Here is a 17292-nt window from a genome sequence, read left to right as displayed (position 1 = left end):
TTATGTACTTGATACTGAATGCATAAATAAATGTTACTAAATGTAGAAAGTTCTTCTTCTCTTCTCATGCATGGTCTTACTGGAAAACACGAGAGCTCTAAGAGACAAAGTCACTTGACATTTTGGGAGGGCTGAGACCAAGTGCCTGCCTTATTTCTCTCTCCACGACTACAGGGCCAAACTCCAACTTGGTTTATGGCTTCTTGGGGTTAGTAATAGAAAACTGAAGAGTAGTAACTGGAAAATATTCTTCGTACTGTACTCTGGGGGGTAGATACAGTCGTTTTAAATAGTTTTTTTTAAAAAAACTTGAAAGTGACATAAATCCTTACATAAACTTTTTATAGCAATATGCAGCACAACACTGGCATAAAATAATTGTAATTGCTATGAACTCACTCTTTTGGTAATTATTTATTGAGCACCGACTGCGTGCCAAGCACTAAGAAGAGGACTGTGAATAAGAGAGATGACAGTTCCTGCCCTCACCATGCTAAGTCTTCTAACGATTGCCCGTTGCCTTTTATAAAAGTTCGATTGCATATTTCACTGCTAGAATGGAAAGTCCAAGATGAAGAAGTAGCAGTGAATGAGAGGAGTAGCAGTGGGAGAAAAAAGGAATAATTACTTATAAAAAGCTGCCTTTGACCAGTTTTACAGTTGGGTTCAATGAGTATTTATGGAGTTACCCTTCTGTGCAAAGTGGTGTGAAGGCCACAAGGTAAGTGGGCACTGTGTCCACATCCAAGAAACTCCCACTTTGGTGGTGGGGGGGGGGTAGGGGAGAGGGCAGGCAGCCATATGGAAATGCTAACTAAACAAAAGGTAGTGTGAAATAAGAGCTGTCTTACCAGGCTTGAGCAACAGAGAAGGATTCTCAGGGCAGGTGAACTTTGGGGCTGGTGGAGAAGATTCCTGAGTAAACTCCAGGCTTATAAAATGATAGGTATGGACATAGATTTTTAACAAATGAAACATGGGGCACATAATATCCTGCTTCTACTGGAAGCCTCAGCCAAGATGATGTAAATAAAGTGAGTGAGCACACAAGAAGGAGTGAGCACACAAGAAGAGGATCAGAAGCAGAGCCGCTGGAAAGCCCAGAGTGAATTAGGTAATTCTGAAAGCTGTGAACAGTAGAAAATTCTTACAGCCTATAGATGAGTTAAGCACGCAGGAGGTGAGTAGATGAAAAAGCTGCACTATGTCTTATGGATCATTTCAAGAATAAAGGAAGTAGGATAGTTTAAATACCCTCTGCTCTTTCCCCACCCATATTATTTTCCTAGGGTTGCTCTAACAGAGTACCAAAAACTAGGTTACTTGAAATAGCAGAAATTTATTTTCTCACAGTTCTGGATGCTAGAAGTCCAAAATCAAGGTATCAGTAGGCTGTGCTCTCTCTGATGGCTCTTGGGAAGAGGCCTTCCTTGCCTCTTCTAGCTGCTGGTGTTTACCAATCGTCCTTGGTGCTCCTGAGCTTATAGATGCCCCACTCCAGTCCCATGGCCATCTCCTCCCTACGTGTCTTCAAACTGTCACCGCTCAGCGTCCACATTTCACTTTTGAGTGAGGACACCAATCATTGGATTAGGGTCCATCCTAATGACCTCACTTTAACTTGATTACCTCTGAAGAGACCCTGTTGCCAAGTAAGGTCACATTCCGAGGAATGGGGATTTGGCACTTCAACTTACCTGTTTTGTGGGGAACAAAATTCAACCCATAATACCACCCCAGGGCTGAGACTGGCCTTTGCACTACTGTAAAGACTTTCCATCCTGTATAGATCCCAGACCTGTTTCTCCACGTTTATTCCTGGAACGAATCAGTGCAGAGAAGTAGTGGAACAGCTTTCTACCTCGCCCACATGCCCTTGGAGGGTGGCCAGTTGCTGGGCCTTGCTTCGCTGCTGTGAGGTTCCAGCAATCACCACGTTGTCCTTGAATAGGGCAGCTCTGAGCATCTAATGTTGAGCACTCTCATCTGAGTGTGGAGAGGCAGATGGGGGAGATAGAGGAGCCGCCACTGGCATTTGGTGTTAGCAAGTGTGGTAGTGGTTTGAGGGGGAATAAACGCCCCCTGCTGATCCAGGCAAAAGGACCATCTGCCTTCATCCTCTGACCTGCTTCTCTAATGCTTTACATTGGCACCCACTCAAGCTCCTCAATGTGATTTTATTCTTTTGTGGTTTTGTTTTATGATTTTAATTTTTCATTAATTTCGATGCATTCAATATTAAATTCAATATTACAAAATCAGTCTGGCTGACCACATTTTCTTTGATAAATGGCCCTTAAGAATTAACATTTCATCTTTGCCTGCCTTCTGTAAACATGCAACTGCCCCAGCTTTTGTCTTCTTGAAAGTAAAGTGCTTTATATGTTTATGTTTTTATAAAACAAGGGAAATATCCCTAAATTATAACAAGTCAAAGTCTTAAGTGTCTCATGACAGACTATGTCAAAATAATACTCCTAAAAATTAAAGTGTTCATATTAAGGATGATTTTTTTAAACCTTTGTTCATTTCTAGTCATCTCTAATTTAAATGGGGTAGCCAAATATAACAGATGCAACATTAACCTTTTTAAAAAATATTTAAACATTTTACATAATTAGCATCATTTATAATAAAACTATTACATTGAATTCTATTTTCCCAGAAAATGATTTTTTCCATGATGAATCTGACATGTTAGAATCAAGATTGTTAAGACTGCTTGTGGTATTTAAATTAAAATTAAATTTAACTGTTTTTGAACAAAATATGGTTTTAACATTACCCAGCCAGTTTTCAAGTACTTCATAAGTTTAATGGAGGAACTGCTTATGTTTGGCTTATGAATTAAGGTGATGGTAAAATGTACTTGGTCAAAATTCAAGTAAGGAATAGGTGATTCTCTTCCTCGTCAACTTTAAACCTTTGTCCCTTTGCCTCATACATCCAAGACCAGCCCCCTCTCACTTCCCCCCTAAATAGGGTGTATATAGGGAGAAGACAAAGAGGAAACATTGCTGCCATGAACAGGAGTTTAAAAAATATGAAAGAAAACAACAAAATGTTAATAGTAATTATCTTTCTTTCACTGGAAAAGATTTAGAAAGATCATCCTCTGTGTGTGTGTGTTTGTATTTTTTAAGGTCTTTATATTGCTTACATTACATCTGTGATGTTTTTTCTCATTTATTAGTATTTTTTATAATGCCCCAAACCTAGTACCCATCCAAACCAAAGCTACAATAATGAGTGGAAAATCACCCCAGTAAATATTATTCTGTATAAATGGAGCTTTCTTCAAGGACTCTATTATATTCTGTTAGGTTGTCTGCATGAACCCATCTGGGCCCCCAATTTATGTTAGAATCATTAACTTCCATTGGGAAGAATAGTGCTAAACCAAGAGTATGTTCTTCTCGTCTTTATAGAGTTTCTTGCTAAATAAAATGTATTTACTTTTTTTCCTTTTTATAAAATTTACTTTTTTTAATTTTGTTCTTTAATTCCTTAGTTGGGTGCTATCTTAGATGTATCTAGCCAACTGTCTGATTGTATAATTTAGCTACTTGATTTATTAGTCAATATGGTTATTTTGAGGCTATTAAAATAAAATTTCTTAGGAATAATACAGCATCATTGAGCCAGACACTGTAATGGGCTCTTTACAAACATTATTTCTAATCCTCAGAATTTCAAAATCCTACATGATTAGTACTATTTTTATTTTCCAAACAAGGAAAATAAATCTCAACATGTTTAAATAACGGGCACAAGTAGACACAGCTAGTAAATGATAAAGCAAGGACTTGGATCCCTGTTTGGCTGATTTAGAAGCCTGGGCTCTTTCCACGGAGGCCATACTGCCTTTCCGGTGTTCCTCTGCCCCTCTCCCAACACTCTCTCTAGCTCAGGAACAAGGCTTTTTCAGCAAGACTATTTGGCTGCTAGTTATAGAAACCCACCAAAGTATATTATCCATAAATGGGCATTTACTGAAAGAACACAAGGGAGCCCAAGGGCTTAACTGCAGGGGATTGAGTATTTTTCTAAACACACAATTTTGCTGCTTTGACCTTTGCGGTTAAAGACGGAAGTGCTTAAATCCAGGCATTACCTAACAATCCTGCTATGAATAGAGGCAGAAAAGAGAGAGCACAAATCTTAAAGAGCTTTATACAATGGTTTAATTTTATACACACGTTCATCCTGAGCCGGAACACACATCCACATTACAACAGGAAAAGAAACCGTAACAGTTGGAGCCATGGTGACAATTCATTCTTCAACTGCGGAAGCTCATTTATCCAGCCAAGCTGAGACTCGGGAGTTCTCATTAACTAAAATCACAGTTAATTAAAAGCTACCCTTGTAAAAATAGTCATTAAGCAATAATTCTGGTGTAATACAATTTACTAAGAACCAAACTTTATGTATAATTTAATCTGATGATTCAAAATGTCCTTCGGGGTCTTATAATTAATGGTAGTGAATGGTAATGATCAGGAGGACTATTATGCATGTCAGCTCTTGCCATACTGGCCTGGAAATAAAAGTGGTATAACAGACCCTGTGGAAGTTGCCTTTTTCTCCAGTATTTTTTTTTCTTTCTAATAAAACCTGAACTGTAGAAGATTTTAACCTCTATATTTTTTAAAATTCTGAATATATGAATCTTTTCTATTATCCTTTTCAGCAATATCTTAAGCATCTACTATGTACAAATTACTGTGCTGGGTGCTATAGGAGATTTAAAGAGAAATAAAATGCTGTCCCTGTCAGGTTTTAGTCTGAAACTGTCAGTTCTTGGCACGCTCATGGCCGAAGAATGGCTAGACCTGCCAAAGTTAGGCAAGCATGAAAATGAGCTTTATTGAGGAGAGAGAGATAGGATTATAGGGCAAGAGCAAGATAATAGCTTTACAGAGCATGGTATGTATGCCACAGATGACGACCGGAACCATTGTCGCAGCGGGGTATGCAAAAGTAAGGGCAAAGAGAAAGAGCTTGGCTATGGTCTGTGTCCTATTTTATAGTGCCCGGATAGGGACCTCCCTTGTGGTTCAGAGGTCACCATGGAACCACTTTGATTAGACAGTTGGGAGTCACATGACCTGAGCCTTAACTGCGCATGTGGGTTCTAGGTCCCTTTCCAGACTTTATGGCACCCATGAGTCTTGGCCTGTGGGCTAGAGAGTTATCTGCATTCTTTGGCAGCTGGTGCACCAAGTTCTGATTGGCAGTTTAGTAGATTATTCCCTCCTCCCGTAGGTATGGAGACTCAGGGTTGGGCAGGACCAAGATGGGGGCAACAGCACCCACTTTCATCCCTAGGCAACCCGGGATCCCTCACTATCTACCTAACATCCCTACTTTCAAGGAGTTCATAATATAGAGCTGATAATAACTAAATTTATGGAGTGGCTTATTTTGTTTCGGGCATTGTTTTAAACACTTACTTTAACTATATTAATTGATTTAACTCTCATGATCATCCTACAATGAAGATCCAATCTTACAGAGGAGAAAATTGAGGCATAAGGTTACAAAACTACTAAGTAAGAAGACTATTAGACAAAAACTATAAGGCCACTCAGCCTATGATAACGATCATCTATGAAAAGTTTGAACAAAGTGCTTTGGAAGCTCAGAGATTGTTTAGATAAAGAAAAAAAGTTATGGATAAATCAGCTTTTGAGATGGACTGACAATACCATTGTGATGTCAATAGGTAGAGAAACCACCTTCAATGCAGACTTTGTACAGGTTGAAATTTGACATGCTAGCAGCATAGCCAATGAGACTGTTTAGTCTACAAGATTAATACTCAGAGGAGAAGTTGGGCAGGAGATACAACCCGGAAGTTATTTGTGTAGATTCAACTCTATGCGAGGGAAGATTTCAGAGAGCGTGAAGAGAAAACCAAGGATAGAGCCCAGGGAGACTGCCCCCCTCTAGCAAGCAGGAGGTAGAAGACAAGGGAGCAGTGAAGGATGTGAAGAAGGAACAGCCAGACAGAAGAGTTGAACGGTGGGGTTTCTTGGGAACCAATTAGGAGTGAATTTCTAAAGAAGGGTCGAGGGGCTGAGCAATGGTGTCGAATTCTGCAGGAAAAGGGGACTTGGAAGAATGGGGCTTGAGAAAAGGCCATCAGCAGACAAGGAGGAGGCAATTTAGGATTCAGGGTGAAGGGGTACATTATAGCCAAGATACAGACCACGCTTTTAAGAAGTTTGGCAAGTTAGGGAAGCAGAGAGGTACTATGGCAGAGAGGTTTAGGCGAGACATAGCTTTAGGAAGAGAAAAGGGCCTAAGGCCTGAGGAACATATTAGAGACACAGGTGAGCAGGGAGGTATTAACAATTGGACTAATTGAGGAGGTCCCTGAGGGGATAGAGGGGACAGGAGTGAAAGTGGCAATTACTTATTTGTATTTTTACTTTCCTGAAAGAGCTCCAGAAATTCTCAACTGCATCCATGTATGGAGGTCATTCGGTACTGTCTGAAATTTTGTAAATTGACAAAAAAATTTTTTAAAAAAAGGAAAAAGAAAAGATAGATTTTTTTAATCAAATGGAGAGTTTAGCTACTCCAGTGATCTTTACTCAATCATCTTCAGAAGAATCATCTAATCTAATACACTTTTTAAAAATAAGAATTAAATTAAAATAAGGAAAATAAGAATACAGTTACTTACAGATCATGAGTGTTAGAAATGTCTATGAAAATGCAAGTGAGCATTTAAAAAATCATCATGGCTACTTTTCTAAATAAGGGTGCCACCTGAAATGGGAATGATTTGAGATAATGATAATAAAATAAGTATTTTGCTCTCTACGGTGTTGCTTGTTTCAGGCCCAATTTAATTTCTGATTACTCTGCAAATTCTCACTTAAAAACATCATAAAGCCTGTAATTGATATTCTATCCTACCATAAAATGTCACCTTAGGCAGAAATAAACTGAATTACCAAGCAGCTGCCAGCAGGGAGGAGCTTAATCGGTTCACCATCACCACCCTCACAGCAGCAGTGCCTGCAGCATGAAATCCAACTCCTTAGTTTGGAATTCAAGCCCTCACAGTGAAATCACTGCCCAAATTTCTGGCTGGTCGCCTGCTTTTTTTCTCCATGCACCTAAGGCTCACTGGCCACACCTGCATGGCTCTGCTGACACGCCGTGCAATCTGGAGTGCCTCCAGCCCCACCCTAGCCTCAACCCCCTGCCTTGGTTACACGGCCACAGGCAGCACTGGTAGAGCAGGCAGTGTCCCAGACCTGGGGTCACAAGTCCTGCTGTGCCACTGTCCAAGCCTAAGGCCAGTGGTTAACCCCAAGGTCATTGACTCCCTCATCTCAGTGTAATTTTCTAAAAAATAGGATAATCATAATAACCACCCCACAGAGTTGTGATAAAGTAATGGAAACATGTACACATACAATGACAAAATGCTTTGCAGGTGTGGGTAGTAGCTGTGGTACTGCACTTCTCACAGGAAATCACACCTGCCTGTAGGCTGAGCTTCAAAATTCTCCCTTTCCCCACCTTCACGGCCATTTTCTCAAGACCAAGGGACAAATCTCATTCCTGTGTTTAGTCAAAGAGCTGATTAGAATGTTTGGTGTGTAATAAAGCCCATACATGCTGACTGGATTAAGCAGAGAAAGTGAACTTCTAGAGAAAACAAAGCTGCCCAAGCTCTTAGTCCTTGGAATGGGGCGGGCTCTAGGGAAGGAGGATCCCATGAGGGTAGGCAACTGGTATCTCCAGATTGCTACCTCTTCCCTCTCCTCTTCCTCTTCTTTCTCTTTCCTCATTTTGCCTTGCCTGTCACTTACCTCTTGACTAAGAGTAACAGCAGAAGTCTAACTCCTTCTCAACACTCTGGTCCTCCTCAGACAGCCCCCCCTGGCGCCACCTATAAGTCCCTTTTGTATGTGCTCAGTGCACAGCGCAACGCCCGCATACAGTAGGCACAAAACAAACGTGCCATCCAGTGAAAATGGCATGGAAATAAAACCAACTTCCCACCTCTGGGACAGCGACTATTGATTTAATTACACTAATTTTCACTAAGGGTTGAATGACCAAGGGGTTTAAGGAAGCCCAGGGATGGACAAAAGGATAGTAGCATTAGTATTTCAGACGAAATGCTTTTTATTTTCCATTACTAGCTGGAAAAGATGGGAAATACTTAGTATATGCTCTGTGGTAAGCACATCTTCATTCTGCTTAGTCTTCATAATCCCAAAATGTAAAATCTCACTTTGTAGATAAAGAATAGAGACTAAACAGTTAACTAGTTAAGCCAGTCTACCATGAGTAAATGATGCAACCAATATTTTCCTCAAATCTCCTTAGCCCCAAGAAATTGCTGATGATAGGTAAAAACAAGTAGTCAAGAAAGAAAGTTGAAAAGGAAGCCTTTTAGTCGGGTGTTATTAGAAAAACTGACACGGCCTGCCCTTCCTCAGAGATGCCTTACCTTCCTTGTTTGGCAAAACTCCATCAGGGCACTAATCCATCTGTTTGCTTCTCTAACAATCTGTCACTAGCCAGGTGACATGATCATCCTCCTATTTTACCACAAATAACCATGTATTGGAGTCATCGTTGCTGAGAATTATAGCCTGACCACAAAACAGGCACTTTAGAAGCTGCGAGAAGCCCAAGGGGTGGAAGAAATGCTTTTTGTTTAATGTTTGCTTAAAGTATAAACATCTTGCACACCTTTGAAACATGAAGCCAACCTAAAGGCTTAAACTGGAGAGATCTTACCAGTACATGATGGGGGAGGACCAAGACCCTTTCTATTCGACTCTAGAAGCTTTGCTGATTCCTTTGCAACCCCTAGGAAAGACTCAGCCAGCCATTTGGGTTTGGGCTGATGTTGGGATTGATAATAGTTTGGAGAACTATGTACAGCTGACATTCTGTGGGAACTCCTCTAGCTCCTCTGAACCCTCTTCTCTCCTGCCATCTCCTCAGGGAGGCCAGAAATCCACTCTCTGTCCTAACTTCCCTTTCTTGGTGGCCTGGTGCTTCAGCGCTGGCCATTGAGGCATAAAAGGAAGCACAACGGGCTCTGGGAAAATTTCCTTCCCTGTGGAAAGGGAAGAGGGGCTTCCAAATGCGGCTCCTTTCCACTTTTCTCTGCTTTGTACAAGGGCAGGATGCCTGGGGCTGCGGTAGCCATTGGTGACCAAGAGGCAACAAGCTTGAGGATGAAACGACAACATGCTAAAAACGGCAGAGCAAAAAGATACAACGATCCTATCACTCAAACACTGATGGGGAAACAGGGCCATGTGCCAAATGTTAGGCTCTGTACTTGGCACTTGTAGGGCCAGGAGTGAAAAAAACAAAGACTCAGTTGGCTAGAATTCTTGCTTCAGCACAGTCCAGGACTGAGCCATCACCGATCCTGATGAACTGAGCCCAAGGCACTGAAACATGCAGCCACTTTCTGTGTGTGAAGTGTTTGACACTCTCTCGACTGAGAGCGGGATCTTGGCTTGGTCTAACCCAGGGTCTAGAAGCACACCAAGAAGCCTAGGCTTTCCCTAGAGGTATTAGCTGCAGCTGTGAGAGCAATGTCTTCATCAAATACCATGCAGACCTCACACACAGTAGAGACCGCAAACGTGCCTGAATGCTATAGGCCTGAGCAAGTTAGGACTCAAACTCCGTGGAGCAGGTGGGTTCTCCTCCTGGCTCTACCAATCAGCAGCAAGGGGTCAACAAACAAACCAGCTTAGGATAACTAAAAAATCAATGTCGGCATAGGACTGGGGATTTTAATACATCATCCTAGCTACTGAACAAAAGTCTGCCTTCAGAGTACTGACCGGAAGAGGAATGTATCTGTTTGTGTTACCAAAGTAAAAAGATGCACGACAGAAGAGGACATGGCGCTGGGCCCAGCGAACACCATCTGCAGGTACTGAAGAATCAGAAAGCCTTTTTTCTATGTTTAACTACTTTAAATTTGTATATTTTATTTGTTTGTCTTCCTACGTTGTTTCTAAATTTAAAAAGCTTTACTTTTTTCTAATTAAAGGTATACATGCATATGATTAAACATTCAAATATAGAAGTATTATTAAGAAAAAAGTTAACATTATCCAATTTATTACTTACCTTCCTATGGCTGCTGTAACAAATTAGCACAAACTTAGTGGTTTAAAACAACACAGATTTATTGTTTTACCATTCTGGAGGTCAGTAGTCTAAAATTGGTCTAAATGGGCTAAAATCAAGATGTCAGCAGGGCTGCATTCTTTCTAGAGGCTCTCAATTCACAAGTTCCAAGGACTAGGATGTGGACATTTTGGGGAGGCACTATTTTACCTACCACACCCATAATTTCACTGACCAGTTATTTTAGTAAACAATTCTTCTCAGACCATTTTCTATACATATGTATATACAGATATACAATAAGTCCTCACTTAATGTTGTCGACAGGTTCTTGGAAACGTCACCTTTAAGCAAAACGGTGTATAAGAAAACCAGTTTTACCACAGGCTAATTGATACAAACAAGAATTATGTTCCTATGGCGTTTTTCTGGTCGCAAAAACATCACCAAACTTCTAAATAAAGACCAAAGTGCTTCTAATATTAAACCTGAAATAAATTTCAGCTGTATATACAATTAAGAAAGATTAATAAAAACAAATAAGAAAATTATTTACCCACTTATTCCAGTTCAGTGTCATGGGTAGCCAGAGCCTCTCTTGGTAGCTCAGGGTGCAAGGTGGGAACCAACCCTGGACAAGACAGCATTCCCTGGCAGGGTGCACTCACACACACTCACACATAGACTGGGACTCTGTAGACAGGCCAATTTACCTAAAATGTGCATCTTTAGGATGTGGGAGGAAACCAGAGTACCTGGAAGAAAACCCATGCATACATGGGGAGAAAGTGCAAACTCCACACACCTGGTGGCCCCGGTGGAAATCAATTTTTTTTTCTCATCAACCTTATAACAAAACGATGTTGAATGAAATGATGTTATTCAAGGACCTGCTATACTTACATACATCCCTGTAGATATATGGATTTGTAAAAATTGAATATTAATTGAATATTATACCTTTCTTTTTGCACTTGCTTTTTCCACTTTATATGTGTGTGTACATGTACATTTCTAACAGTTATTTTTAATAACTACCATATTATTACTTTACCATTAAATAATGTTTAAGTATCTACCACGTGTCAAGCACAGCATTAAGTGCTCACTTAATTTAACCCTTTCAACAATCCTCTGAACTAAGAGCCGCTATCACCACTACCATCCTTTTAGAGCTGGGACACTGGCGGCATTAGTGGGAAGGCTGTTTCAGGAGACACTCCATCCAGTCAGTGGTGAAACTCTTTTAAATCCACCAGAACCTGTGCCCCCAACCACATGGTGGCCTGCCTCCTAGGTTGTTCCACTGCATGGATGTCCCATACCTTACTTAAAAACAGTGTCCTACTGTGGGTCATTTGGGCTGTTTGTTATTTTTCATTTTTTAAAATAGAACTGTGGCCAAGTGCAGTGGCTCATGCCTGTAATCCCAGCACTTTGGGAGGCCAAGGAGGGAAGATCACTTGAGGCTAGGAGTTCAAGACCAGCCTGGGCAATATAGCAAGACCTCATCTCTACAAAAAGTTTTAAAAATTATCCAGGTGTGGTGGCTCACACCTGTAGTCCTAGCTACTCAGGAGGGTGAAGAAGAAGGATCCCTTGAGCCCAAGAGTTCAAGGGTACAGTGAGCTATGACTGTGCCACTGCTCTCCAGCCTAGATGACAGAGTGAGACTCTGTATCAATAAATACATAAATAAATAAAGTTCATAACTATATCCTTGGATATACCTATAATTATTTCTTTAAGAACAATTCTTAGAAGTATTACTGTATGCTAAGGCTCCTCAGGTGAATTCCCTAATTGTCCTCCAGATAAGTTATAGTAATTCAATTCTCAGTATCAATACCTCGAATTATTATTTTTAAAATCTTAATAATATAATGATGAAATGGGCATATTATTTTTTTTCTTTGAATGCTAATGAGTTTAACATCCTTTCAAGATGTTTCTTGGAATTTTTTTTCTTTTATGAAGTGTTTGTTCATGTTGTTTGCCCAGATTTCCATTTCAGAACTAATAAAGTTCCTTTTGAAAAGGATGGGTTAAATTTTGGAAGGCGCATCCCATGTGAAAGGAACCATGAGACAAGGGAGAAGCTGGACATTTCTCACAAAGCATGTTCAGGGAAAAGAAAGTTTTGGGGATAAGAAGAGAAATAGAGCAATATAAAAGTCCAGAAAATCTATAACAAATCCAATAAGTGGTGAGGACACGAATGCCCCCTTAGGATTAGCCTTCATTCATAGACAATGGAGAGCAATTTGATCCAAATGAGGTGATGAATAGGAAGAATATTCTGGTGAATACAGATGGCTTGAAGTAGCCCAGTCTAGACATGTCTTAAAAAGAGGAATTTGGCCGGGCGCGGTGGCTCACGCCTGTAATCCTAGCTCTCTGGGAGGCCGAGGCGGGCGGATTGTTTGAGCTCAGGAGTTCGAAACCACCCTGAGCAAGAGCGAGACCCCGTCTCTACTAAAATTAGAAAGAAATTAACTGGACAACTAAAAATATATAGAAAAAATTAGCTGGGCATGGTGGTGCATGCCTGTAGTCCCAGCTACTCGGGAGGTTGAGGTAGGAGGATCGCTTGAGCCCAGGAGTTTGAGGTTGCTGTGAGTTAGGATGACGCCACGGCACTCTAGCCCGGGCAACACAGTGAGACTCTGTCTCAAAAAAAAAAAAAAAAAAAGAGGAATTTATCACAGGGACTATTATAAGAGCTATAGAAGCCAAAGAAGAAGTAGGTAAAGAAGATCTCAGAGATCAGATCCCCTGTATGTGCCCACATGCTCACATTTAGTGCTGAGCAGCTAGGGACTGCTGGAAGCGCTGGAGCCCACTCCTGCTACCTCTGTAGCCACTAAAACTCCTGGAACCTGCAGTCAACTGCAGCCTCAAACTACCACTCCTGGAGACAGGAATAGAATGGTTTCTTGGCCTTCTCATCTCCCACCAGTGTCTCCCATTGGTAGAACTTACCCAGAAACCAGCTGGCAAGGGTGTTTGGGAAATGTAGTTTCCAGGCTTCCTCTTGCTCCTACCACACAGAGGAGAACACAGAAGGGCAGGAACAGATCTGAATACCAACAGACCAAATCCAGCAAAAAAAAAAAGAGTACCCAGAATGGCTCTCCCTGGACGCAGGAGGCTTGGATTCTAGAGCTAGTGCTGCCATTGATGTGCTGTGGCCCCTCCGAGGCACTGTAGCACAGTGGTTCATGGCGTAGCTCAGTGTCCTTATTTGCAAAGTGGGCAATAATACCTACCACGAAGGATTATTGTGACGGTTAAATGGGATACTGAAAGTATTTAGAATAGTGCCTGGAACAAAATAAGCACTTAGCAACTGATAGCTATCATTACTGTCACTATCATTCTGATTTCAATTTTGCCATCTGTAAAGAAAAGTTAAGAAGGGAAGGGTTAAGTCATTTTTGCTTCTCTCTAACCAGCCAGAGGAAAGAGATCCAACAGTTACACTCAGACCGAGCCTGGCATTGAGCTGGATCTTAGAGATGCAGAGAAAAAGAAATACTATCCTGTCCCTGTCATCAAAGAGCCCCCAGTAGGATGGGAAGACAGGCAAAGACAGAAGAAAATCACATGGTTCGAAGCAAAATGTGCTCGGTGATAGAGGATATACAGGGAAAGTTCTAAAAGAGTACAAGGGACAGGTTTTGTAGCATAGTAGAAAGACTTATACAGACTCCTCTTTAAATCCAATATTGTCCTCTGTGGCCTTGGGCAGTTTAGCTAGTCATTAGCGCCTCAGTTTATTTGTCTGTAAAAGCGGAGATGATGAAAGAATATGCCTGACAAAGTCAAGATTAAGTATATAAATGTCCTCCTGTAGCACCTGGCACAGAGATGGGTTCAAAAATTATCATTATTATGATTCCAGTGGTCCACGAGAAAGGCACGAGGCCTGAATTAAAGAAATGAAAAGGGAAAGAGGGAAAGGTCTGCTCAGCAGGGAGTCAGCCTTCCAGGACCCCTGAGTTCTAGTTAGAGGAGAACCAAGGAGGTACTCGCCACAGGTGCGGACCACGAGGGGGCGCCCGGGGACCTCGGCGTCTTCGTTTCCCGTGGCAACCGGCCGTCTTGGCTCTGGCCTCAGAGGCGCCCCGCCTGAGCAGCAAGATGGCCCTGAGCTCCTGGACCCCAAAACGGGGGTTTGGCGAGAAGGTGGTACGGGAGGCCGCCGTCACTACCGGCCCTTCGCTGGAGTTATGCACCTTCCCCTCCACCCTGGGCTCCCCGATCGCGGCCGCCGCGCTGGAGCAGCTCTTGGTTGTGGGTGAGAGGCCCCCTGGGCACAGGGTGGGACGTCCCTCAGAGGCTATGACGGGCGGGAACCCTCAGCCAGCACTCTCCTCCCAGAACCCAGAGCTTGTCTCCTTGGAGGCTGGGGAGAGAGAGAAGCGGCGGGGTGGGACCAAGAGCCCAGCTCTCCCGCTTTAGTGCCGCCTGGGTGACTTGGACTAGCTCGCACTAGTAGCTGGTGACAAATCCCGGACTCCCAGGTCACTGCCCTTTGCTGGCGACCTGAGTACCCACCTGCATTTAGGCTATGCATTCGATTTCAGTTCTCTCTCCCTGCCTTTCCTTTGCAAGTTCATTTCCTCCCACGTTTTGCCATGGCAAACTGGAGAATTTAACATGCAAATAGGAAAGGAAGGGAGTGTTTAAGAGGCTCCTGTTGTATCAGGCAAGGAAAATTAGATGTAAACGGATGTTTAGGAGATTCTAACAGAAAATAACCTTGGATGGAGCCGGGTTAAAATACTTCTTCAGTTAGAAAGCTGAACCTCAAGTTACCTAAGTTTAAGGTAAGATAGTCTAAGAAGGGCATTTCTTGTTCAATGCAAGAATCATTTAGGCTAAGAACAAAGCATCTCATTACTTCACTATAATCATCTGGTAGCTTCAAGATAATCATGTTGATTTATGTTACACTGTTACTGTTTGGGGAGAATTTCTTTTTTCCTTCTTAGACAAACTAATTTAATTTCACAATTCTTATCAGATATGCTTGGACAAATATCACGAAGAGAGTTAAATTATTGAGACCTAAATTATTCACATATATCCAAGGTCATTGTCAATGATAGAACTAGGACCTTGAACTCTGTTCATGCTTGATTTCTAAACCAGCATTTTCCTTCAACTCTAGTGCTTATGCACAAACACTGTTTCTCCTAATGATGTCTGGATCCTCAGAAAGTTTTTCGTAAGAAAAAAATTTCATGAAGCCTTCTTGCCCTGAGTGTGAGTTTTAAAATTTGTAACTCTCCAGCCCATTTGCAAGCAGGAAAAGCTGTGTTCATTTACTCCATAAAAAAAAAGCAATGTCTGTGCCTCTAACACACTTCCAAACTCTGATTTTCACTTGGTTTGAGAGCTTAGTTCAGGAAGAGTGTTCAAATTCTCTGGAACTAAAGGTAGACGTTGCTATTTACTCCTCTGAGAGAAGGGTATGGCTGTGAAGAACATGGGCCCTGGATCACACCACTTGGGTTTGAATTAATACTCTACCACTGATCAGGTCTATGACTTTGTACATTTGATATGACCTCAAAAGTCTTAAATTTCTCACCTATGAAATGGGAATCATTCTAAGGTCAGAAGAATCAATTTGGACAATACATTAATTTATTAAATAGGTAAAATGACAATCACATCAAACTCCCGTCACACATGAAGACTCGGGCCTGGGATCCATTTAGAGTCCATGTAATGCTGTGGTAATAAAGCCAACATAAGTAGAGCTTCCTTGTTATCTCTTCTCGTCCATGTATCCTTTCTTTGTCCTTCCTTCTTCCCATTCTTTCTGTGTCTTCATTACCTTTACCAACATTTGCAAGCCTCTCTTCTCAGGTGCTTTGTATTTACGGAGTACAGGAGAAAAGGAGATGTCAGAAGGTATGGTGATGAGCAAAAAGGGATAGAAACTGTCTACTTCACACCTACCAGTTTTACAAATATTTAGTTTCATCCCATGTCTCAAATTTTTGCATGGAAATAAAACTGACATAATGGATTTTTTCCAACAATTAATTCAATGTGTGTTTTTGGCAAAATATTATATTTCGTATATATGTGTATGTATACATATGAAACCATTTTTAAACCTACATTATAGGCATGTTAGATTTATCCCTTTCATAAATATTTATTAATTTTTTATCCTATTCCATACAGATCCCTGTCTCTTTTTTTTTTAATACCATAAGAGATGCAAAGATGACTCTTAAAAGGAGTTTGTCCTGAAGGAGCATAAAATACACATCTAAATTAGAATACTATGAAACAGGAAATAACAAGTACAAAAGAAAAGCACAATAGGAATTCAGAAATAGAAGATGTAACTTTCAGCTGAGTAAGCATTTGAGTTAGATTATGGAGGGTTATGTACGGTTTGGACAGATAAGTGAGATCTTAATTTTCTAATTTTTTTTTTCAGAACAATCACTGCAAAGTGACTATTTTAAATGCAATGAAGAAGTCAGGACCTTTCTTAAGAACATTGCTGTAGCTGTTAAAAAATTGGTATTGTATTGTCTATAAGAGCTATTTTTTCAATCTTCCCTATATTTCTTCAACCTTCCCTATATTTCTTCATCATATTTTCATTTGGCACCAGCTCTGTTCAAAGTATTAAGTAGATGAATAGGGAAGATATTTACCCTGAATTTAAAAATGTTTTTCTCTCAATTCAGTAAGTATTTGCCCAAGTGTTGATCAATTGTAAATTGTTGCCTGATTTTCCATGCAGAAAACTGAATTATGATCCTGTGCTATGGATGAGGGCAAGCCCATTTAGGAAAAGCAGCACAGGTGATAACAGAGCTCAGTTAAGAGGTGGGCCACATGGGCAAATGCTTGGGACACCAATATGTAAGCATTGCTTAAAACAAACAAACATACAATCTCTGGAATAAATTGCTTGCATGGTGCCAATTAACTCGGTTGTCTATATGCAATTCCTTGCATAACTGGTGAAAGATTATTTGACATCTGTTCCACTGAAGTAGACCGTGCGGTTAGTGAAAATAGACAGAAAATCTTTCAATTACACTAACCTGGTCCCTATAAAAGACATATTGAAGAAATAGTTAAATAATTTCCTTCTGAGGCATCAGAGACATCTCT

At 41.0% G+C, this 17292-nt stretch overlaps 1 protein-coding gene across 1 annotated transcript in view; it reads left to right on the top strand.

Moving 5' to 3' along the window:
• Positions 1-14280: 14280 nt before the first annotated feature.
• Positions 14281-17292, top strand: part of CCDC175 (coiled-coil domain containing 175) — a 77087-nt gene continuing 74075 nt past the window's right edge. The window contains exons 1-2 of the mRNA XM_012656025.1: positions 14281-14437; positions 16604-16689. Coding sequence (XP_012511479.1) covers positions 14281-14437; positions 16604-16689 — 243 coding nt within the window. The remainder of the gene's footprint in view (positions 14438-16603; positions 16690-17292) is intronic.

The sequence above is a fragment of the Propithecus coquereli genome, unplaced genomic scaffold (assembly GCF_000956105.1).
Source record: "Propithecus coquereli isolate 6110/MARCELLA unplaced genomic scaffold, Pcoq_1.0 Scaffold5, whole genome shotgun sequence".
Classification (NCBI taxonomy): domain Eukaryota; kingdom Metazoa; phylum Chordata; class Mammalia; order Primates; family Indriidae; genus Propithecus; species Propithecus coquereli.
Note: the sequence above shows the minus strand (reverse complement) of the source record. Positions and strands in the feature narration are given on the sequence as shown.